The sequence below is a fragment of the Dermacentor variabilis genome, chromosome 7 (genome assembly GCF_050947875.1).
Source record: "Dermacentor variabilis isolate Ectoservices chromosome 7, ASM5094787v1, whole genome shotgun sequence".
In the NCBI taxonomy this organism is placed as follows: domain Eukaryota; kingdom Metazoa; phylum Arthropoda; class Arachnida; order Ixodida; family Ixodidae; genus Dermacentor; species Dermacentor variabilis.
In genome coordinates this window covers 164,627,908-164,653,128 of record NC_134574.1, presented here as the reverse complement: position 1 = coordinate 164,653,128, position 25,221 = coordinate 164,627,908, and the positions used below count along the sequence as shown (strand labels likewise).

Below are 25,221 nucleotides of genomic sequence, written 5' to 3'. Positions count from 1 at the left end.
GGGCGTCAAAGCAACTGCTGCGAGATACCAGCTTCTACGTCGTTGCGATAAACTCGAAGAAATTGTTAAAATTCCATCCGATTACGCCTTCGTGTTTCGACGTAAAGCGCAGTGCTGTCATCGAATAGAGTTGTAAAAGCGTCCAATCCCCAGTAGACACGAGTTGTAACACCAGCCGTCACCCCAGAGCTTTTAATGTTTTTCTTGTGTTTAGTTCATCTCTGGCCATCTAGCGTAGCGGAGTGAAAGCTGCCAGCAGACGTAAAAATCATGTAATTTTGGAGGTCCGCAAGCGTCACACAAACTGAACGGCAAAATGCGGGCATTCCTATTAACCCTGGGTAGTGTAGTACTAACTACTGCAGTTATCGGTAATGCTTATTACCAGAAGAAACAGTTCTATCCCTCTGTGGTCTATTTAACCAAGTCAAATCCCAGCATGGCGGTGAGTTCTGTTGATCTACGTAAGCCTTTGCGCGAATGTTTTCGCTTAGTTGTCTGCGACTTTGAAAAGTCAACAGGTCGGCATGCGAGGGAAAAAAATATGTTGCGTCGATTCCGTGTGTTGGGTTACTTGCAGCGGCGTCTTGAGGACTGACTGGCCTGCGAGTGAACGTGTCCGCTGTTATTTTTGCCAGCTGTTCGTGCATGGTTGACGAGTTGTTTACAGAGAAGTCTTCGACGCGACAAGCGTTCTGACGGCACACGGGCACGCCTAGAATCGTACACGAACTATTGCAGTTGTGTGGCTGCAGGGCATAATGTGTGGCGATGTTCCCCGAGCGTTTTGAGAAGCGAGTGATCGAGCTGATCGTCGCGCTGCAGCCGTCAGTAGGTGTGTAGTTTTGGAAAAGACAAATAGGTCAGCTGTTGACCGGCGCAGCGACGTCTGCGTAGTTGCTTCTTAGCTTTATTGGTCGAATGACGAGAAAATGTCCTCCACGGGAAACCTGTTGCTGGCGACGAGGAGGAACACAGCCCCTGCGATGAATTGTCGTCTTTGTCACAAAAAAACCTTCACCACAATCGATCAAACTTAGTTACGTGCACAAGTCAACATTTTCGGTTCAGGTGTTTTAACGAACGGCTAACGTTTTCTGCCTCAGTCGCTTTGAAGAGGTGTGTCGCATAACCTGCAGACGCCATCGCAGCGTCCGATTGCTTTGAACGAACTCCCGTGTGCCTTGTTTAAAGCTCTCGGACGCCCCACCTTGCCTTTTGCATTGCCTTATCTGCACTGTAAAGTAATAGCGAGATTGTGTATTAATAGGAAGCCACATAGCATTGAGTTGCCAGATATGACATCAATTGCTGATGCGGCACTTTTTTGTTTCCTTAAGGTGGGGCGATTGTATAGGGTGGAGGGCAAGTGACTCTCAGGACAGGGGAACTGCATCACCCTTTCATCGCAGAAAACTAAATGCGTGACGTCAGCCGGATTGTAAAGTCCTGCCTTCAGTAATTTTATTTAACCTCAGATACGCCTTCACTTTCGTTGGTGGGTGTTGCAGTACTGACATGTGCTACTTTCAAGGTGGCTATGCATATTGTGTAATACAGCCAGGAAGCTTGCACATTATAATCTGGTCTACAAAGCAGGAGCTCGGGGCCCAACTATATGTTACCACTACAAGTCGAACACACTTCTAATGGAGCCAGCAAAAATGTGAAAACATGGTCACTATTTCTGGGCATCATTATTCAGGCTGATGACTGCAAAATTTAGCTGAAAAGAATAAGCACACTCTTATCAGATCAAATTGTGAGATTTAATGTCTCAAAGCAAAACACGGGCCATGAGGTACACCATACTGACGGACTTTGGATTAATTTTGATCAGGGGGGGTTCTTTTAATGTGCACCTAAATCTAAGTACAAGAGTGTTTTAAAAAACATTGCGCCCCTGTTGGAATAAGACGGCTAGGAATTAAACCTGCAACCTTGTGCTCAGCTATAAAATGCCATACACTGTCATCCGTGTCTCCTTCGTGCACTGTGAGCTTTCGCAACCACGGTTGTCGTGGGCAACTTTTAAAGTGTAGACCACGAATACTTGAGCATTTAGGCAGGAATGGGAAATTTTTCCCCACGCCCTTGCTGGGATGCAATTTCAGAAGGACATGCCTTCCGAGACATCTCATTCTGGCTCCTGTGGCAGAGCTCTAGTTTGAGTGAATTGGTCAGACATTCTGGAACAAGGAATAAGGTGCAAAAGAATATGGACTAAGAAATGCACAGTAATAGGCACTCATATTCTCAACTTGTGTTCCTTCACCCCTGTGTTTTCACGCTAGATGACTTGTTTTAGCTGACTCCTGTGGCTATTGGCAAAGACTTATAATTCGGCAGTGAAGGAAAACTGCGGAGTGGAAATTTAACTGGGAACGGTAATAAAACATTGAGCCTAGTGTATGAGCGTTAAATTCCCTGTAGGGACATATTAAAGTGCCTCTAATGCAATGGTATTGTATGCTCGCACTCAGTCTTGTGGGAGTAGTAGTAGGAGGAGGAACTTTATTATTGCAGAAACCATTGCGCGAGTTATTCCAGGGTGGTTCCCTCTGACAGGGCTCCACTGGCGATCACGGCTCGCCGGGCCTGGTCGAGGGTCGCCAGTTGGCTTCCCAGTCTTGTGGGGCCACCCACACCAGTATTGATTCAAAGCAGTGAAAAAGCATGCTTAGTTTCTTGCAATTCTACTTCATGCTGCTATTGGCTTTTGAGTCTATATAACAGTGTCCTCATTCTACACAATTTTTCGTTAACGGTGGAAATGATACAAATGAATTTAGAGGAGTATGTGCATGTTATTTAATTGATGTTCAATATTCTCATTTGATGTCGTTTCGCTTTACGTTTTCGACAAGTTTCACTCTGACATTTTTAGTGGAAACGAAAATCATGTCTGTCATATATTAACCAGACTAAAGAAATATCTGGGCTTGCTTCAGTGGAAAACTTGAAGTTGACAAAAATGTTGCATGATGCATCCAGTTGCTTCAATTGAGTTTATGCAGTCCATAGATCTGCTATCAAAATTGTGCACCACATGCTTTCAAAGCCATCCTCAATTATTCGATCCTATAGTCTCACAATTTTAGTGAACATAGTTACCTATTTTACTTAATTTGCTGGTTGATGTTTGTAGAAAAAAATTTACAAAGACAGATCGGTTGTTGCATTCAGCATCTTATGATAATCCCATCATTACGTGCAATTTATTCTTGCACAAGGTGTATGCAAATGTTGTCATTGCTAATGTAGGTTATCATTCTATGCGATTTATTTTTACATGTAACATTATTATGAATGAACTGGTCTGTATACGGAGTGTTTTCTTTAGACCACACAGAATTTTTCAAGATCGCCTGTAGCAGATAGCATAGTTGTAGTCCTTGAGCTGGATTACTGCAACTAGCGGGCATTACTTGCATGAGAAGTCAAACTGCACAATCAACTAATCAACAAAGCTTCTCTGATTATTTTTAATTAATTACTTTACAGCGCATATTGCAATTTACAGACTGAGCTGGTGAGATTGCAAGGCACATCCACTTGGAATTAATTCTAAGCATCGCACAGGTTTCGAGATATGTGCCTTGAAACATGCGGTAAAAATTCTCCTTACTTTTTTAACAAACCGCTGTTTCATGCATTGAATTACAAAAGTGACTGGAATGCCCATCTATTTCGTCGCACACTTTGGTAGTGAATATCTTGAAACTGTGGTCATTCCAAAAATGTGTTCTAAGTAGATATGCTTTGCAAGCTCATTGCCTGCAATTAGCAAACTGCAATATGTACCGTAAGATAATTAAGATGCATATTAATGAATTCTTGTTAATTACTTGGTTATAAATTTTTATCTCTCGTGGAAGTAATTTCCACTTCTTTGAGTAATCAAGCTCAATAACTAAAATTGCCACAGATGGTTAAAAAGAAAACTGTGTGGTCTAAAAAAAAAAATATGCCCGGTATAGGTAGGGACAGCATGGATGGCATGCATACTCGGGCAAAATTGTTAGTTGTAAATTTAGGCATGAATAAATTTTGCTTTTAGTTCTTGTGAAAGCACATAACCAAAATCTTCAATTTCGTGTTAGATAATGTGTTTGGGAAGAGCTTTCAAAGTAAGGACCGTGTCAGCTTGTAGGCTGTTAATTTTTCATAATACTTATTTATGTTTGCTTCCCTTGCAGATCATTTACCTCCAAGCATTTGTGTTCGTGATTCTCATGGGAAAGTTAATGCGAAAAGTTTTCTTTGGACAGCTGCGAGCAGCTGAAATGGAGGCAAGTGTGGAATCCTGCCAGCTATTCCGAGCAGAGCAGCATGGTGATGATGTTACTTGGGCGTGTCCAACTTTTCCCTTCCAGCACCTTATTGAGAGGTCATGGTATGCTGTCACGGAGACATGCTTGGCATTCACCGTCTTCAGAGATGACTTCAGCCCCAAATTCGTGGCACTATTTACACTCCTGCTCTTCCTTAAGTGTTTCCACTGGCTGGCTGAGGACAGAGTCGATTACGTAAGCTATACTCTACCTCTCAATTAACTCATTAATCGCATTGTAAAACGCTGTCATGAAGAGGTCAACCCTATGAAAGGTTGTGTCTTGCGTCTGAGCTTGAGAGATGTATTCTGCTTCCAGATGGAGCGAAGTCCTGTCATATCCTATCTCTTCCATGTAAGGGTCATCGGTAAGTATGAGATGAAAGATCTGCCTTATAGCTCTTGGTGCTTAGTCAAGTTGCATAAAATTTGATAAAGTCTTGGCTATGGCACTGTGCTGTCTGCAGTGTTAAAGCTAGGCTCAACGCTTATCTGCAAAACTCTTCTTGTCCTCCTCTTGTTCTGTGACAGCATTGCTCTTGCTTCTGGGTTTCCTGGACTATGCATTTGTTGCCCATGCATACCATACCACTCTCACCAAAGGGGCATCTGTGCAGGTCGTCTTTGGCTTTGAGGTAAGCCCAGGTCCTGTATGCTGTGGTCGAATTGTTTTTAGCTGTTTGCTGTGGGTATGCAGTGATTTGATTTTTTGTGCAGCTGCATATTCTGATCACTACAGGAACTTGAGCAATATGCAAGAAGTGTTACTAGCAGTATTGTTTGCTGATGGCCAATGAAGGTGCTCTCAATTTCTGTTCGTAATGCTGTGTGCTTTGAGGTCTCATTTGTAGTGGAATGACAGTTGCTTTCACTTGTTCTAGTACTTGCTTTAAGGTGACAACTAGTATGGGTGCTTCACGCTGTTGTGTCCATCTATATGCTGTACCAAAAAAAAATAGCGCCTTCTTGGGAACAACAAAATAAATATTGCTGAAAAGAAGGCACTATTTAGGTTCAGGTAGATCTCCACTGAGGTCATCATTGTTGTAATCATCCTAGTTCAGCTAGCTGCCACTGTGTTGGGTGCACTTGAAGACTGCCATTAAATTCCTTTGAGCTTTTTGTTATCCTCCTAGCTGACTAGTTGAGCCAAAGTGTCATAAGCAACAGAGTAGCAGAGAAGGTAATGTGAGTGAGTACTTGCTTCACTTCTGACCCTGATTGCATCAGTGATTGCATGGTGCTGCCCTGTCCCCTTGTGCTTTACTTACGAAACAATCCTTTAAAATTCCAAGTGCTAGTTTAGGTCACATAAGAATTTAAAGCTGTTAAGGTCATTGATCGGATCAGACTTGGAAAACTTACCACCCTCATGATTGTTCAGCCTATTTAGATTTCATATTTAATTGCTTCTTATTGATCAATGCTTCTTCTTGTCTTAGCTGTTCACTTTTTATGGCAGTGTCTGTATGCCTGCTGCTGGCTCAATGTCTGAAAAAGTGTAAATCCCAGATTGCAAGTATTTTCTGTTGTAAGCTTATAACTTTCTAATATACTTTGTAGAGGTACCCTGATGGTTTGCATGCTATTTTGTTTCAGTATGCCATCCTCCTGAGCATAGTGGCCAACATCTACGTCAAGTACTTCTTGCACACAATGGACCTGCATAGTGAAAATCCTTGGGAAAATAAAGCTGTTTACCTACTGTACACGGAGCTCATCATCAGTAAGTCTCACCTACCTTTATTAATAATGTGTAGTGCTTTACTAGGTTTCGGGGCAAAGTAAACAAATTGTATGAGGAAAGCATGTATGCAGGAAGTACACAGTGCATGTCTCATCTACTTTCCTTGTCCTTCATCCAACTGTGAGCATGGCACAAACTTCAATAGGAAATTACTTGTACCCTATCAGATGCTCTGGCGGGTTTCAGCATGTTGTTTAAAGTGCACATCAGAGAGTTGAGGAATTATTCGTACAAATTATATAAGTGATAGGTTATACTGCTGAACAGTGCATAAGTAGCTTGTTTCAAATAGAACCAGTTTGTATATCATGTGCAAGAAATGTTTTGTGGGAACTGAAGACAGATGGCCAGGGTTGGCTTTTGCATATTGAGCATAAGTGTGAGCCTATCTGATATCCAATTATAACTTAATTGTTACTTTTGAAGTCCAAATTACTTTGAGCCAAGCCTTCATTGACCTGTGCAGTTGTCAGATGGAACCATGAAATGTAGGCAGTTCAACATGTCCTTGTTGGTTGAACCATCCACTGATAGAAATGCAGGGTGGTAGAATCCAAGTATGTAGTGAAATGAACTGGCAGTTTTTATAACCTTTCTATCAAGGCTCACAGCTACAACATATTTCTTAGTGTTAAAATCTGGGTTGTATATTTAAGCAATGAAGGATAGCCCATTGGGAAGAACTTGAGAAGGAAAGCATGTTTCTCGTGTTCTTTCTGGTTTCCTACAGGTTTCATCAAGGTGGCGCTGTACTTGACCTTCATGGCAATCATGATTAAGATCCACACATTCCCACTCTTTGCGATCCGTCCCATGTACCTGAGCATGAGGTAAGAAGTTTGTGCGATGTCGGTAAAGCTCTTAGCACTTACCTGTATTACTGTAGTGACCACCTTGACGCATGTCTTGTCAATTTGAACTGGAAGATTAATGTTATTGTGCCAGTTTTATACACAATACTTATTGTGGTTGCAGTCTTGGGGTCTGACAGCGATGTACTATAGTGCTCAGTATGAGCCACAGCACAAAAGCCTGTGGCAGAAAGCTCACACGTTTAGCTTATACTGAGAACAATAGTGCATACCTTGTTAGATTTCTACATTTCATCATAAGCCTACATATTTATAAAGAATTTAACATCTAAATTACATACAGCTGATTGTATTCCTGTAAATGGGTACAGAACCCGTTACTATTTTTAATGCTTTCTCATTAGTTGCCAGAGTAAGGTGACTATAGTTAAGAGCAATGCATACTTTCTAGAGAAAACTTGGCTAAACATAGTAATTGCTTCTTTGTGAACTTGCTTAATAATGAGATTGCCCTTGTAGAAAATGTCAGTATAAAACTGCTGTCTTTTTACCTATTTGCTAGAAACCTGTAAGGAATTGAAGCAATAGATTTGCATTCCTAAGCACTACTTGTATGTGTCTCCAGGGCTTTCAAGAAGGCCTTCAACGATGTCATTATGTCACGGCGAGCGATCCGGAACATGAACACTCTGTAAGTAGTCTCGCATGTCTACTTTGCCAATCCAGCATTCCCCAATTCCTCCTGTGCATGCATGCCTTGACCATAACCATGCATATATATATATATTTTTTGCTGACTGCTTCCTAAATGAGGGCACCTTTTTTTTATACACAGTACTTTGAGGAATACTGCAAACATAGTGTTCTTTCCGCAGATGTTCTCCAGTGTGGTAACTCTTGCATGACGCGGATCATTCCAAGTTGCTGGCTCATTGTGTGGCTTTTCCCCAGCACCATATCCTCCAGTCTCAGATAAATGATAAGGCCAGCTAGGAGTTGCTCAATACTAGGAAATCTTTCAAATTATATTGCTTGTTAGTTCAGTGCACAGTATGGATGCACTTCTAACTTGTTGCACAGATTTCTCTATCTTTACATTGTTCATTCCACGAAAATGACATCTTGCAGCGTTTACAAACAGCTTTATAATAGCGTACAGGGTACTTTGTGTACTGTTACGGTGGGAGTGACACGAAGATTTTTTGCAAAGACATGACAAAAAATGTAAGCAGGCGCTGTGGCATTTGGTTGGTGGTCATACTTGTCCTAGACCTGACAATTCATTAGTAGCAGCTTGTCATCTTTGTGCTGATGGATCTCATCAGGCCTACAGACACTGGAATCTCTAAATGATCTCGGCTGTTTGATTGGCTTGCTGTTCATTACTTGCAATTAAGGTGAGTTGAGAAGCTGATGCTTAATTTACCATTCATTGGCAACCAATGATAGCGAGAGTGCAGCCATCAGGGCAATCCACTTTGAAGTGGCAGTCGCAGATGCTGCCATGTGTGACGTTATATCTCAGCTTACATAGATACTCTGTATGTTTATCTAGCTGAATAACATACCATGCCTATATAGCCATGGGCCATTGTGTTTGTTGGCATACGCTGATATATTGTAATGCTGCCAAATGTTTTCCAAGTTGGTGGTGCCTGTGGATTTCCATTCGCAAACAAAATCTTTGACAGTGTGTCTCGTGACCTGTTTAACTAAGCTCCTCATCACACACAGTTGTCATCCTTGTTAGAAAAAGTACAAAAGGACAAAGACAGAAGAACACAGGACGGACGTCTTTGTCCCTTTGCATTTTTCCTAGCAACAAACTCGCACCAATTAGTGCTCACTCAGCTTGCCATTTAGTCAGAATCTTAATCATCTCCCTCGTGGCATGCAGCTACCCAGACGCGACACCTGAGGAGTTGGCCTCAGCCGACAACGTGTGCATCATCTGCCGTGAGGAGATGGTGGGTGGCGGCAACAAGCGCCTGCCCTGCAGCCATATCTTCCACACAGCGTGCCTGCGCTCCTGGTTCCAGCGCCAGCAGACGTGCCCCACGTGCCGCATGGACGTACTCAGGCAGCCTGCCACCACGGCCGCGGCAGCTGCCGCCAACAACGGGGTGGCCCCGCCCCCGGCCGCCGGTCAAGCTGCACCCCAGGCCCCGCCCAACATGCCCGGTCAGGCCTTTCCACAGTGTGAGTGGTGGGGGGCGTTGTTTTGCGTGGCTGTCTGGGAATACCGCCGTGGGTGCTGCCCTCTTCTTTGGGTCAGAATCTCGCAGAGAGATGGCACACTGGCAGATTGCGTAGACCTAGTCATGTGAGGAGACGAGGAAGTGAGTCCTTTTGTTGGAATAGGTGGCGTACATGTTGCACTTCCAGCATGACAGAAGCCAATCTCAAAGGCCAAGATTTTGTGTACTGCAGGTGCTAGAAGCAATTGCAGGCATTCAGAAGCGAAGGCTAGTGTTTGTCAAGGCTTGCTAAATTGAACTTTCTGTCACGTTAAAGTGCAGTATAACTAGCTATATTTTGCTAGTAAGGGTTAACTACAATTTACCAATCATAATTAAGACATTGTGTGTCATGGGAACTGATACCATATTTTAATAGTGGCAGCACTAATTCTGCCCAAAGTCTATGCCATTTTCCTACCAATGAAACTTCTGTTCGTGGTAGAAGTGACACTTCAGGTGCCTTGAAACAGTGTTCTGTCACTTCAGTTTGACTTAACTGTCTGTTAAAATGTGACCACTTTTATTGTAGTCTGATGCATGCTGGGCTGTGATCATGTCAGTGTGCTGCCGACAAGCACAGTCTGACCAGCAGCGCTCTGTCTTTATCACTTCTATCTGTCCTTCATGCGATTTTTGCACTATACTAGTCACCAACAAGCTGTACTTTAGGGCTTGTGATACAAGGACAGGATGTTATAGAAATTTATTGAAGGAACAAAGTCATGCAGGTGCAACAAATGCAGACCACAGCAGCCTGTTGCAGAGGTGGTAGAAGCATGAATATGCTGGACAACATTTAATGGTCAACGTAACGTGCTGGCAAGCATGAAAAATATCTTTATTGTTGACTATGTGACATTTTTCAGAATATACATGTTTTTCTGAGAGATGCCATACTACTTGTGGACTATCCTGACATATTAGAGCACATGCACATTGTTATTATAAGTCATCTCCCTGTGCGCTTATGTGAAGCTGGCTTGCTGCACGGCGCAATGGTTTATTGGCTGAGGCATTCTTCTGCAGAGCATAAGGTCGTGGGTACGATTCCTGGCCACAGCAGCTGCATAGTGACGACTAATGAGGGCAAAATGCGAAAATGCTCGTGTACTTAGATTTAGATACTTATTGAAGAAACCCAGGTGGTCAAAGTTAATACATAGAATCCTCCACTACGGCCTCCCTCATAACCCAATGTGCAGTTTTGGATGGTAAACCCCACAATTTAAGTTGCCCTACCCTGCTTTAGTATCTGGCTTCTTTGAAGCAAGTCACTTGAGAAATTCTTCTGGTATATCTCAGCATGGCTTTGTCTCATAACTCAATTTTCTCACCTTGTGGTACAGCACAATATGCAGGATTGACGTGTAATGCTTCTATTATCTCTCCCTTTCATGTCCTTAACTTAGTGTTATGTGGCTTCCCCCACGGTCTTCATGTAGGGCCTCCTGGGATGGCGGGCTTCCCACTGTTTCCACCATTTCAGCAGCTGCAGCAGCACTTCATACAGCACCAGCAGCAGCATCAGCAGCAGCAACAGCAGCAGCAGCAGCAGCAGCAACAGCAGCAACAACAAAGGGGCACGCAACCTCCCGGTACGCCAGCTCCACATTGTTGCAGTCCCTTGGAGTGCTGCAGAAACCAGTCAAGTGTGTAACTAGGCATCACTGCTAGGCATTTAAATGGTATCAAGCTCTCTGTTCAGCCAGGCCATTTAACACGAAAGTACTTTAGTCTAAGCCTGTGACTCAAGCCCGAGGCAGAGAATGAGGAAATGTATGCTTGTGCAAAATAATGTGAGGGTGCAGTAGCCATGCAGAATTGACTTGCTCAGGCTTGCTGCATGGGCACCGTGTTGAGGAGCACTCTGGACACTTTTGCCATGTGACACCTGCCGGCTCCTGGTCTGGCGAGTGCGTGCTTCACTTTTGTCGCCCACTTTGCTGTGCAGCAGGTGCACCCAGTCCATCTGCCAGCACTTCTGGCCAGCAGCAGCAGCAGCAGCAGCAGCCCAGTGCAGCCGAGGCTGGCGGCGCAGCAGGGGTGGCAGCTGGAACAGCTTTCTTCCTGCCTCCCTTTTTCCCATTGTGTACGTATTCAACCCTCCCCTCTTGTTGTTGTTGCCTACAAGAGTGAGCATCAACTGGCCCACGTGGAAGCTCTCACAGTGGCCCACCTGCATTGCACAGTTGGCTCAAAGTGCAAGTGCAGCCATAACCCATTTCATACTTATCGGGCAATGCTGCTGGGGAAGCTTCACTAGTAGTGCACTCGTAAAAATCTCTGCTATGTTGATCTGCTATGTTCTCTGTGAAACAACTGCTTGATGTATTAACACTAAAACTTATGGATTTTAGTTTACGGCAACTCGAGTTTCATTTTGGGCTCGTTTGTTATTCCAGTGTGTGACATATGTGGCTACCATGTCTTGGTTGTGAGCTTAAGGGGGCAAGCTGGTGCCACTGCTCACAGTAAGGTGCATGACACTTCACTTGTTAAGCGATAAATAGGTTCAAATCAGCAGTGCTTTTCATGTAATAATTATGTAATATGAGGGCAAATCAGAAAGTCTTTGCCCCTATTATTTCTTTTTTTTAGCCAAATTACGGTTGTACTAAATGCGAAGTCAACATATGCATTCCCAGTGGTGGACCTTTCTTGGACCAGCCCAGCCTTATTTGCCGGTACCTCCGGGGCACGGCGCTGCTGTCAGTTGTTGAAGATGGCGGTTGTGCTTCACACATCCACAATGTACGAGCAACGAAGTGCAATTCCTTTTCTATAGAGCAAGGGACAAATGTCCATCGAAATCCACAGGGAAATTCAGCCCACATATGGGGAAGGAAAGTTTTCGGTCTGCCGAAGTAGTTCTCGGCAGGACACTGATTCACGTGCAACGATGAAGCCAAAACAGCAGTCCGACAGTGGTTCCACAGTCAGTCAGCCAGACGAATTCTACCACAGGGGCACCTCTAACTTAGGGCTGTGATGGGACGAATGTCTGAACCACTATGGGGACTATGTGGAAAAATAGTGTAAGGTATGTAGAATAGTACGTATATCTGTAATTACCTGTATGTACCTCATTTTGGCTCATAAAGAATAGGGCCAAAGACTTTCGTGTTTGCCCTCATATTTTTCAACATAAAATTATGAGGCTTAATTTTACATCAATTACGTGACACTTACCTACATCTATGTTGCATTCGTACATTCTTTCCTACTATATTTAATGTGGATAATTGAAGCATAACGTCGCATTAGCTGTAAGGAAACAATCACTTTCATGGTGTACATTGCACTGAATTTGAGTCAATTGCACATTGCAGGAAAGCTTGCTTGGCACTTTTCTCAGGGTCTACTTTGACAGGAGTGTGTGATGGGTGCCGAGGGAAGGAAAGCACGGTTGAGCGCAGCACAGTATTAGGCTGGTGGCAATGATATTGTTAGGGACACTAAAGGCAAATATTAAGTCAAGCTAAAGTGATTGATTAGGGCTCGAAAATCTCTAAGGCGTCAATATTATCGTAAACAGAGCCTTGGTAAACGAGAAGTTGCGGTAAATGCAGGACACGGTTAGGGGCTCCCTCTGGACATTCAAATGCTTGCCCGATGACGAAGGCACTCCTCATTTAAATACGGTCACTAGTACTCAACCACTCTATAAAAACATCATTGTATTGCGTTATAAGACGAAAGAAAATGCTACTGGTTCAGTTCTAATTAATTTTTAGATAGAAGCTCACTGATATTGTCCTTGACAATGACGCAGGTGATTGAAATGTTTTGTTTTCGCTAGACTCTGTGCCACCCGCACATTTGCGTCTCAGTAGTTTTATCATCACATAGTGCTGCGCTGCTTTTGCTGGCTCGCGAAACTTGCACAAACTGCAAGTAGCGGAGAATTACACTTCTGTGTGATGCCGTGGGATGCCCGAACAGTCCACGTCACTTGACCAAAAGCAGCTGCAGCAGCGAATCCACCGCTCTGTCTTAGCTCGGTTTCTCCGTGGTCCGCGCGTTTGCGTTTTGTGCAAAAAACTGCACTGCCATCTGTCGGGCGCCGTTCTACTCACCGATGGCAGCAAAGGGCAGCGATGGCATATGCAAAGTCACCACTTCTCGGTTTGGTGGTGGGATATTTGAATTGCGGTAAAGGTATTCGGACCTTTCAAATGCAATTTTCTCATAAACTAAGTCTTTTCTCGGCACGAAACAAGCACTGCGAGGTTCCTGAAATGCAGCAGAACTGATAGTTGGGCGAGTTGGTACGAATTCATAGTGAAATATTTAGCACGCACAATTGACAAGGACACAGTGAAGGGGTACACGAGAGCGCTTACTCACAAATGTTCTATTTTGGAATGGTATTTAAACAGTGCGCATGGACTTAGTGTCCCCTTAAACATGTTTGGCATAGTAAGAGTGACTATATGGGCTAGTTAATTTGCGTTGTGGGAATTCATTATCCTAGCAGAACGATTGAAGTCACAAGCAGGGACAGAAAGGACAGAACAAGCTCTAGTACAGTAGTATAATAAATGTGAATGTAACGGAATTAGCTGGTATAGCAAACTAAATTTGAAATGTTTTTCATCTGTATCGTTAGTGGAATGAATACACCTGACTTTCATTGATTGGAATTTGACCAATTCAACCTTAACCGGAAGACTAGGCAGTGCCTGTATATAAGTGTTCGATACCTTACTTACATCCTAACATTGGCCTATGTTGAATAACTTCTTGACTGGTCAGTGTGAGTGTGTGTGACCCAAATGGTGACCCTGATTGCGACCTGATGACTGCCATGTCTTCTTGGCAGGGCGAGGGGACTGTGAGTGTGCCGAAAACGCATTACTTCCCACCAGGAAAGCTTCTTTTTGGCCTGTCTTAGGAAGATTATCAAGCGAAAATGGCAGTCATATCAGGTCTAGATTAGGAATGTGTTTGGACATTTCTTCTTTTTTTTTTTTTAAATTTGACCTGCAATTTGGTCAATTTTGTAGGTGCTGTCAAGGTCAAATCAACGAAAGTTGACTGTGTATCGAATATAGTGAAAATATTTTGTGTTGGATGCAACTTATTTAACTGAAGTTTGACTGTAACTGGTCTGGCAAAGGCCTTTGCAATACCCCCTCTTCCCACTTTTGTTGCTTTTGCCAATGACGTATCCTCGTGCTGTTGGGTGCAGTGCTGCCACCGCCACCTCCGGTTCCCCCCGAAGGTCTGGAGGCCCTGTCCGCCGAGGAACTGAGCTCCATGGAGGGGCAGGAGCGTGAGCAGATAGCGGCACGCATCCGCTGCCTGCGCAACATCCAGACGCTGCTCGACGCAGCCGTATTGCAGCTGCAGCAGTACAGCTCTGTTGTGGCCAGGTGAGCCATGCAGCTCCTGACTTTGCTGTCGCTTTACACATTTTACTCTGTCTCCCCAGCACTGTGAAGTGTATGGTGAATGCTATGGGTCGCATCTGCCAACCGGAACAGAGAACCCGAAGAAAGGATTCTCCGTAGTTTGCCCCCTTTGCTTAATGCCACCTGAATGGTAGCATTGTGGAAGTGTTACAGTATCACACGATAAGCGAGCACCTCCTTCTTCCTTCACTAGAATGTTTAGCTGGCTCTCGTTACTGATTGTGTGGCACAAGCCCTGTAGCCTGTGCTGCACTGTACGTAATCGGTGAGGCTGAGTAGCCCGGTGTGCAAGGGATTCGAGGTCATTATAGTAGCGTTTACATGCACCTGACAGGAGCATATCGTATCAAACTTCAAGTGTATCGCATCTCGTGTAAACAAGGTAATACGCTAAGAAGGCATATCTACGGCATACCTTTTTGGCCATTAGTAGAATAAGGTGATCTATCGTTGGATGAATCTGGTATTTTGGACTCGTGCCACCATACACTGCACAGTGCTGGGGAGACAGAGCATCAAATGCACCAAACAGGGGTAGTTTGTGATGGAGAGTGCACATTTCAGTGGCCCATGTATACAGAAGGGTATCATGTCAGGAATTCTGGGAACACATTTGCTGCGGGATGACAACTGGCCGACCAATTGGCAGCCGCCGCACTTCATGACATCAAAACAATAATTGCGGCTTATGGAGCAGGCCACACACTCTTTTTTTCACCTCGTGAGTACACTACATCAGTACACTGCGCATTGAAACAGTGTTTTCCTCTTCAGTATAGAACCAGTGAGTTACATAATTTGCTGCGTTCACATAGTCATGTCCACTGCGAGGAGATAGAAGCCATGACAGCCATGCTTGGCTACCACTGGACATGGCAACAGTTGTGGGCATGCTGTGAAATATTATTATCCTGATAGACCATAAGTTTCCACAAAATAAATGTCACGTACGTTGAAGGAGAGCCTGGCGACACCTGGTAGGTACATTCAGTATATGTCACAATGCGACAGCAAAAGCATGTGACCGGAAATGAGCGCTAAATTTAAGGGGGGACGCGGGTCTTAAAAACCAAGAATCCTGAAACAAGAAATAGATTTGGCAACTACTTGTTTCGGCATTTATAATGCCTAGTCTACACCGTATCAAAACGATTTGCCCCGAAATGCACCCTAAGTGTCCGAAAAAATTTATTTTGTCATCGCAGACTGCATGAAATTGCCCCAAAATCACGTGGAAACACCGAAGTTCACTGAGCTATTTCTTGTCTTTCCCGCTGCTGAGCGCCGCCATCTTCGTATCATTCGAAAGCTCGTAGTTCCACCTTTCAGTTCCCCGCATCCTCGGCAACAATGGTCCCATAAAAAAAGCGCAAACATACAACAATCAGAAGCCGATCTGACGAAGCTCGCAATGCACGCAGCACTCCTATTGGCTCTGTGCACCAACGTGCTGAGAGGCACCTTCTGATTGGCTGTTGCTATGGCAACTAGGCCTAACACATGTACTTGTCTGCTAGGCCTGGCAGTGTGTCGGTTTGAAAACTGTTGATACGCTGCTTCATTGTTCATCGTATTGCGAACTTAAGCGGCAAATCGACCCTCTCTAAAAAAATAAAGTTTGAAACCGAACACGCATCCACGAAAAGCGAAGTGCAGGCAGTCTCTGTTTCCTACGGCAAGAAAGAGAAGGCGGTTATCCCAAGGTTCAGATGCGCCGACAAGATTGCGCCCGAGATAAGTGACTGCGTCGCGCAACCTCATATTGCATCGGCAATAACGCAGCAGCGAAGCTAACCACTGCCCTCTATTCCCGTGTTTAGGTTTACTTCGGAGACCGCAGACAATGTGCCGATGCCTATTCCCGTGCCTCTCGCGCGTACGCGGGTTTGTGCTGGTGCATGCCAGATTCTGTTGGGAGCCTATACATGCGCCTAATGTCTACATCAGCGGAAGAATGTTGTGTTTTTCATTATCTTGCAATTATTATTTACCATTTTTGAAGCTTGAAATTTGTATTATCCCACTTATTTTCCAGTTTTCTTTGTTTTTCTCAAGTATAGCTTTCTTAGTCTCAAATTTTGGGATCAGCACTGTCTCCCTTCTACTCATTCAATTATTGTCATTCTTTTTTTTCCCTGAATGCAGGCGAGTCAGAGAGTGCACAGAAACTATGATATAGTGTCTTAGGACTCTGAAATATTTTGAAATCTTGTAGAAATCACCAACAAGAATTCACATTTGTAAAGCTGCATGCAACTTTGGAATTTCATAACTTTTGCTAAAGTACAGATACAAACATTCAAGTACTAGCTTGCAGTATTTGAACATCAAGGAACATACCTGCTTACTTTTAGCTATCCTGTTGCAGCATATTTTTTGCAAGTCACATCCCAAATTTTTAATGCAAGGAGGATTGTAACTACTTTCTTTTATTGACTTTAAGAAAAAAACTGAATTGCATATTTGTAAGCAGCACACAAGATTAGATGCATCCTGAAAGTTTCATGTGTGTAGAGCGAATATCAAAAACTGTTCTGGATGCCATGCCCCCCTCATACTTAATGCTGTTTGTTTTTTGCACTTTTCTCAAAACACAAATTTTGGGCTCCATGTAATATTGAAGCCTCGATATCTCAACACCAAGAACAAATAGAACTAAAATTTTTTTTGCAGAGTGGAGCCTCTTGTATAGTCTGTGAAATATAGCAAGCAAATTTAGTTGTTTTCAATTTGCAAATTAATTATTTTGCTAGATTTTCTGCCATCTGGTTGCCACATTTTGTACATTGTATTCAATGGGATGTGAAATATATGGTCAGACAAAAGAAGTGCTTGCTGTCCTTCATTCCTTACTCTTTATGCTATCTAACCCCTCCTTACAACAAATTTTTATTGTGCGATTTATATTATATTGTGGCCTTGAACAATGGGAGTGAAACATTAGAACATTAGTTATTGTAGAAACTAATATTACAACAAAACTAATTGCATATTTGAAAATCAGCGCACTAATCTTAATAAGACTGGAAAGCTTCATTGTTATTGATGAAAAAGATTATTTCACTAGCAGTGTCCCCCCTAAAGTATGACACCAGATGGCATTAGGTGGCTGGACAGGTAAATGCACATTCATGTAAACAGTGGTGTATGAGTAAATGTGAAATGGTAAATTATTACGACACATTCTCTACCATATCCGTGTAAACACGGCTAATGACCACTTCTGAAATAGCATCAATATTTCAGACAAGATTCGATATATTCATTCCAAATGTTTTAGTGTTTCTTTCACTACTTTTCTTCTTTTTTAGGACTGCTAAATAAAACCATCTTCAGCCTCAATCACTGACTGAATTCAGTTCCAATAATGGCTACGTACTTGAATCAGATAGCACATGTTGATGTTGGGCAGTGCTTCCACAGAAGCAGCCTTTAGCGAGTTTTTATCATTAGGTGGTTTGTTGGTGTTTCTCTCAGTGACGCCACCATACACAGAGGCATACAAGTTTAGATATTCGAAACTAGTACGCTTCAGTGAGAGTAATGTGACTGCAGAATTTCGGAATAGGACATTTTTAGGTTGCACAGATGCTGATGGAGCAGGCAAATTAACTAGTTAAGAGTGGCACGTATTGCCATCATGTGCAGAAAGCTTGGCTGTTGACTTTGACATTGCAAGCAGCTCGGCAGTAGGCATAGTCGGCTTTTCAGGGTTCTCACTCACCATGGCCTTCACCTGCTGGAGAAATTCAACTGTTTGAATAGTACCTGACCAGTGGTAGCACTTACCGTATTTACTTGAATCTAGGCCGACTCTGATTCTAAGCCGACGCACCCCCCCCCCCCCCGAAGTCCGAAGCCAGACAACAAACAAACAAAAGAAAACAATCTTACCTCGAATGTAGGCAGAATGAAAAAAACTCCTTTTCATCGGCAGAAAACCCAGAATTTTGATTGCGTAAGTGCGCATTCCGTAGGCACGTACGCATAAAGTTTATTCGTCGTCGTCATCATCGTCTGCGACATCGCTGTCCTCTTTGTTACTGAGTTCATCTCAGAGGGCAGTATCCTCGCTTCTGTCCATCGCGTTTGAAGTACAACACTTTTTGAAAGCTCCAATGATTGTTTCATCTGGAATTGCATTCCACGCCGTGGCGATCCAGTTCGCCAGCTGGCCAAGCGAAGCACGCTTGATGCACCCGGTTGGGGTGAGCTGATGTTCTTCTGACGTAAGCCAGTCGGTATAGTGATTGCAAAGCCTGTCTTTAAAGGGCTTATTAATGGCGACGTGAAGCGGTTGGAGTTGACTAGTCATGCCACCAGGGATTATGGCGATGTCTGTCCCAGCACGAGAAAGCGTGGTCATGCTGTCAGTCAGATGGCCGCGGTAGGAATCGATGACTACAAGTGACTGCTTGCACAATGCGGCCCCTGGACGGCGTTCCCAAACCGTTTTCACCCAGTCCTCCATCAAGCCGCTGGACATCCAACCTTTGTCGTGAACACGCACAACGACATTTCTGGGGAACTTTTCACCCGCTGGTAGTGTCTTGCGCTTGAATATTATGTATGGGGGAAGTTTTCGTCCATTGGCGGTGCAGCACAACATTACTGTCGTTCGCTGCTTTTCTTAACCCGCCATCCTAAGTTTGACTTCCTTCGCACCCTTTTTGTTTCCAGTGTGTGCCATTGGCATGTCGAAGAACACTGGGGTCTGGTCAGTGTTTGAAATTTGCCCCAGTTGGTAGCCCTTCTCCTGCCGTTTGTCCATCACGTAGCACTGGAACTTGACAAGCTTCTCCTCGAAGTCAGCAGGCGGCTTCCGGCGTCTCAGGCTGAACTCGGACTGTTTCATAAAGCGCGTTGCCCAGCCCCTGCTTGCTTTAAAATTAGCTTGTGCGACACCCTTCACGTTGGCAACTTCCCTGGCTTTCATCTGGATAATCTCTGTCGTCACGGGCATTCCCGCTTCCCTTTGTTCTGTCATAAAATTGGCGACAACTTCTTCCACCTCACGGTGTCGGCCCGTTTTTGGTCCAGTGAACGCCAAGCGGGTTGCTGCACAGCTGAACAGTTCGGTCCGTTGTTTGCGCCATCGTCGCACATTCTTTTCGTGCACGCTGAACTCATGCTGCGCTTGCAGGTTCGAAGTTTTCTCAGTGTACAAAATGACCTTTCGCTTAAAGGCCGCACTGTAGTGGCACCACTTGGTTGGTGCCATCGCTTCTCAAGCACAGGTGGCGCAAGCGTTTTGCGAGCACGTTGTTAAGGTGCAACACTTCCAAAAGTCAACCAACATGACTGCACTGAACGATCGCTTTCAGAAAACTGCCAACTCCGTTCCCGCGCCACGCGGGAGTAACAGAGAAGGGGGTGTCAAAGCGCATGACAATCGCCGGCGCCGTAATCACGTGATACAATCCACCCTTGCCAGCTAAATTCCCTATATAAGAAAAGTATTGCCATCTTCTCTCTCCTCCTCCATCTCCTCTCCTCGCCTGCACTTGGCAGCCTGAGATTGGTGCATGGCGAGCCGTCATGCCGCTAGCGCGGCCGTGCCTTTAGCGGTCAAGCCATGGTACTTGAATCTAAGCCGACACCCCCACTTTCGCACATAGTTTTCTCGAAAAAAACATTAGCCTAGATTCGAGTAAATATGGTATTTGTCTACGTCAGAGATGATTTGCCACAAACTGTCATTTCACCCCGAAAACAAAGGATTTTGCAACATTCAAGAAGCTGGTGATCTCCAAGTCTCTGTGGTCGGCATGTAAGGAGACTACAACAATGTGGGGCTTCATATCCTTTCTGAGAGTGTAAACTGATACTATGGAATAAGTTTGCTAGATGGGTGACAAAGGGGTTGGTGTGGTCGAAGTTAAGCCCCTAGACAGATAGATTGAGAATCTTAAGTGTCTATGACGATTTGAAGCTGTGTCGTCAAATACCTCGTGCACACATCATTACATTACATTAGCACGCATTTCTTGTCAAAAGTATAAGACGTTGCTGGTCGTACCAGAATCTTGTAAATCTGTCCCTTGGCTGGAACCTTTTAATTTGTTCCATCATTTTTTTTGCAAGTATTCTGCTATCATTTCGCTTGCTAAGCTGTCAACCCAGCATTTCGTTCTGGTATTGGGTGCGAAAGTTGCCGTGCTCTTGAGGTGAAGCCTTTAAATATCTGGTGCGAAGCATTGCCGATGCTTTAGCTTGTGTCACCGCTTTTGACCACAGGGAAACAACGGCCGGGCAGCAGTCAACACAGCAGCAGCGGCCATCGTCAAGCGCAGCTGCTGGCGCGTCTTCTGCGGAGAGTGCAGCTGCCTCAGCACCAAGCCCTTTAGATCTGTCTGCATCAGGTATTGCTTTCTTTCTTGCTTCTTTTTGTGCTGTTTATAAAGAGGTTCAAAATTAGGTCAAGTTCTATGGTACAGAGCTGATATTCAGGGTCAACTAAATCCACCTATTGTGGCATACTTGATAAGCTTATAGTACTGTATTCTGTAATCAAGCTTATGCTGTATTGAAGCGCTTTGTTTCATTTGTTCCTGAGCATGTAGCAGATCTTTACTGTATGCTTTCAAGTCGGGAAAGTGAATTTGGGCACTAATGCATTTTCTCCTCCTTTAGCAGAGTGTTAAGGCAAATGTCTAGTCAGTTGTATTCAAAACTCCTGTGTTTCTGGAAAGCCTTTCTTTTAATACAAACTTCGGTAACATATTTTTGTAATACACTGGAACCCCATTGATATGTTCTTTGCTGCTGCATTTTTCCGGCTGCAGCGTTACGCTTTCCCACTTGTGACCTAAATCCCATTGACTACCATGTGTTACATTTCCCTTTGATATGTCGCCATGGTGTAACGTTCACGCATATTGCGTTGCGTTTGAATGTGGTGGTCATGTAAATTTAGCACTGCAGCCAGCAAGTATGTTGCAACAAGCAGTCGGCATTTTACAAGCGACAGGAACCTTGCAGCAAGCAATCAAAGTTTGTAACACGTGACCAAAGTTGCACATGACAGGCGCTTCACAAGCATATTTTGAGAAAAGTGCACAGAGCAGTTGGCGAAGCACCTGAAGAAGTTTGTATTGGTTAAAACCCACTAGGAACCACGCGCACTGGGCCGGACCTGCCAACTGCAAGGCTACATATATTTTGGGGCCAACAAGTCTTATATGGGTTGCATAATCGCTAGTTCTCTTTAGTCAGCTTCGCTGCAATAGAGCTATGTTATGTGGTGAAACATATTAAGAGTAGAAAGTCGCCACTGTCACGAACCCTGGTATGTGTTCCTTCATTATACACATGCGCATGCGCCGTCCCTGGTCACAGTATGAGTGCAAAGACGTCTAATAACTGTACTGGCAGCCACTCATAGCTGTTGCCAACATTGCTGTGGTTATGTGCGGCTTTCCTCGTGGTTACATTTTCCTGGCTGTTTTTTTTCATGGTCCCTTGAAAAACTTAACACCCAAGCAATTTCGACGTAATAGTTCTGTGGAAACCCGCTAGGTGAAGAGAAGTAATTATTAAGGGAAAATGAGACATCTAGCCAAACTTAGCTAACTGCTGCAAAGGGAGCCCATACGGTTTCTCGGAAGAAAAGCCTCTCAGTTGAAGAAAAATTCAACATGGTCCAGGACTCGAACCCGGGACCATCGCCTTTCTGGGGCAGCCGCTCTACCATCTGAGCTAACCAGGCGGCTAGCAGATGGCAGAGCAAAGTCGAATTCATCGACAACTGCCTTTGCTTCGAGTTGTCGATGAATTCGACTTTGCTCTGCCATCTGCTAGCCGCCTGGTTAGCTCAGATGGTAGAGCGGCTGCCCCGGAAAGGCGGTGGTTCCGGGTTCGAGTCCCGGACCAGGTCGAATTTTTCTTCAACTGAGAGGCTTTTCTTTCGAGGAACCCGTATGGGTTTCCTTTGTAGCAGTTAGCTACGTTTGGGTGGATGTCTCATTTTCCCTTAATAACAAGTAATTTTGCATCATTATACTGTTAAGTCGACATATTAAATGAATTAGATAATGTGAAAAGAAGACGATTGGTCGAGCTAGTTGCTGCAGGTTACATGTTGAAAATTCTGCTTAGCTAACAGACAAAGTTGTGTAAACATGTCCCTTTCCTTGTCTTCATCTGTTAGCCACTCTGAATTTTCAGCAATTAGAGAACTTTTTCTGAATTTTGTACGTCTTTTTTCCGAAAAGAAATGGGGGCTAGAGGGTTGACTTCCTTTTTTATGTGTTGCTGCAGGCTCCAAGGAGAGTGCGGCATCTGCATCAGCAGCGGGGCTGAGGCAATCTGACGATGACCCCAACGCGGAGGTGCGCCGGCGACGGCTCCAGCGGTTCTCCCAGGGCGCCATGCCTAATGGTGTTTCTAGTCCAGACGCAGCGACCGAGTCGAATGGCACCAACGACGACAGCAGGCATCCTCACTAGAGGCTTGCCGCCACCATTAAACACTTAGGACAGCAAGAGAAGCGACACACAGCAGCAGCCGCCACCTCTTCTTTCTCACCGACCCAAGTTGTGGTCATTTTTTTTCTTATCCTCTTTCCTCTCCCAAATGTCTCAACCCTGTCCATACCAGGACAAATGGAAAGACACCTCCACGCCAATATGACACAAATTTCGTTGTGGTATCGTCTTCACTGCTTTCGGTGCTCTCCTCGCCTCAGCACCGACCAGGAGTCCCTGCCCCAAATTGGAAGACAATGTCCCGCTTTTCTTTGGTGATGCCGTTAGCAGAGGGGAGAGTGTTCACAGATGTGCCTCGCCTGTATATGTTTGCAGTTTTTTGGGGCGATTGTGAAATGAAGGATTGTCCCAGCCCTTGTTTTGTTACTCGTTTGCTCTTAATCTCTCGTCTTTCTCCTCAAGTGACTCTTGCACCAGCGGTGGTTATTGATTTGCTTGGACTGTCACGGGCACCTTCCTTCACCTTGACTCTTCCCTCCTCCTGCCCTACTGCAGTGGTGCCAAGCTAGAGTGCTGGCAGCGGTGGTGTTCTTATTTATTGTACAGATTGTGTATAAAATGCTTGACCAAGTAAAAAGGAATTCAGCCCAGGACTGTTAGACATTCCTTTTTAACGAAGAAGCCAGGCAATAAATGCACTCCTTTGAAGCAGCGCTTTGCAGAAATGTCTCTGTTGCCAGAGTAAGACCTTGGACATAATGCAAGGTTTATGCCTACATGCATGACTTATGAAAAGCGGACTTCTCACTGCAGTGTTCCACTGAGGTGTGGAACTTGCAATCATACTCTGGGGAAAACATAGAAAGGCTGTGCAAATGAAAGGACTTCCTGTAGCAAGTTGAGATCCTTCTTGCACAATAACGTGCATGTGCTTGCTGATCAATTGCCACTTCGGGTGCATGATGAACTTGCACAAGTAAGGCACAGATACAATTTGCCTTTGGGACACCTCTGTGTTAGCTTCAGCGTGGTTTGTAGTGCGATCTGGCATGTGTTTGAATGACTGCTGTTGCCTCCGAGAGTTTAGTTCACTATATTGGGTCTTTTTTTCTTGTGTGATTAGACATCTGACACACAACAGGCTTCAGACAAGATGACATGACCAAGTGCAAAGCACTATGCAAACATAGTGCATATGGGAAAAGGTGATTGCTAGGATCACATGAAAAAAGTTCACTAGGAGTACTTACTGACATACGACTATGATTTATTGGAGAGTTTCACCATTTTAAGCATTATATGCAAGTGCTGGCAGCAGGAAAATCGAGTATATAGAAGTAAAATGGGTGGTAAGGTGAAGACAAAAACCAGTGAAGCATCATCGGTATCGCATTAAAACACCACTGACAGCATGGTTGGCACGAGAGGAAATGGTGAGCGGGCTATAGACTATGAACTATTCTGATGCATGAATTATATGTGCATCAGATGGCCCTGAAGGCACACTGATGCACAAATGACACTGTCTCTTTCCATGTTGACCCAGCTGTCTCAAATGTCCACTGCAACATTCCGATGGTAGCAGAAAACGAGCATGCTCGTGCACCAAGATTAGACATAAAGTAGACAGCTGGGCTAGTTGGAATGGATGCATGTATTTGAAATCAGTGTTGAAAACAATGGCAACACGAAAAGCACATGGGACGAGTGCTGTCCAACAACTTCAGTTTATAAAGAGGCTCACACAAAAGGAAACTGTGCTTATGCGCACACGCCATTAAGATACATCACGGAATAAATGAACAAGCAGCTGTAGCTTGCAATCTAGCAAGGATGAAAGGTTTAGACACACAACTATTTTGCTGCATTTTTATATCAAGCACAAGAAGTCCTTTAAAATCCAGTTTTGCCTGAAGGGTGAAGCATTAACAGCGAATAGCAGGGTTGCAGTTGAACGCCTCTGAATGTGTTCAAGCTTTATGCGGGTGAGACACATTGACGCAAAGCAGCACGCAAGACAACTGCTGGGTCGAAGGAACAGCACCCTTGCAGTTTCAAGGCGACTCTCAACGCTGGCATGATGAGCACTGCCAGCGGCATTGCAGGCATCACACTTTGATGTGCACGAGATGAGACTGTGTTAGTCAGCAACCAGTGAAATTTTACTAATGTTGCTTGCTTGACTGTCTTGACGTTTACTGTCCGCTCAGACCAGTGCTTACACACAGCAGCTCAGCAGGAATGCTAAT

General features: G+C 44.4%; 1 protein-coding gene across 1 annotated transcript; it reads left to right on the top strand.

Moving 5' to 3' along the window:
* Window positions 1-18: 18 nt before the first annotated feature.
* Window positions 19-23,685, top strand: LOC142588411 (E3 ubiquitin-protein ligase synoviolin B-like). The gene is made up of 14 exons (XM_075700108.1): window positions 19-445; window positions 4,200-4,292; window positions 4,377-4,529; window positions 4,653-4,701; window positions 4,865-4,968; window positions 5,933-6,059; window positions 6,811-6,910; window positions 7,518-7,583; window positions 8,790-9,091; window positions 10,575-10,727; window positions 11,084-11,221; window positions 14,324-14,507; window positions 20,784-20,908; window positions 22,806-23,685. The coding sequence occupies exons 1-14, from the start codon at window positions 317-319 to the stop codon at window positions 22,991-22,993; spliced, it is 1,911 nt and encodes a 636-aa protein (XP_075556223.1). The 5' UTR covers window positions 19-316; the 3' UTR covers window positions 22,994-23,685.
* Window positions 23,686-25,221: the final 1,536 nt, after the last annotated feature.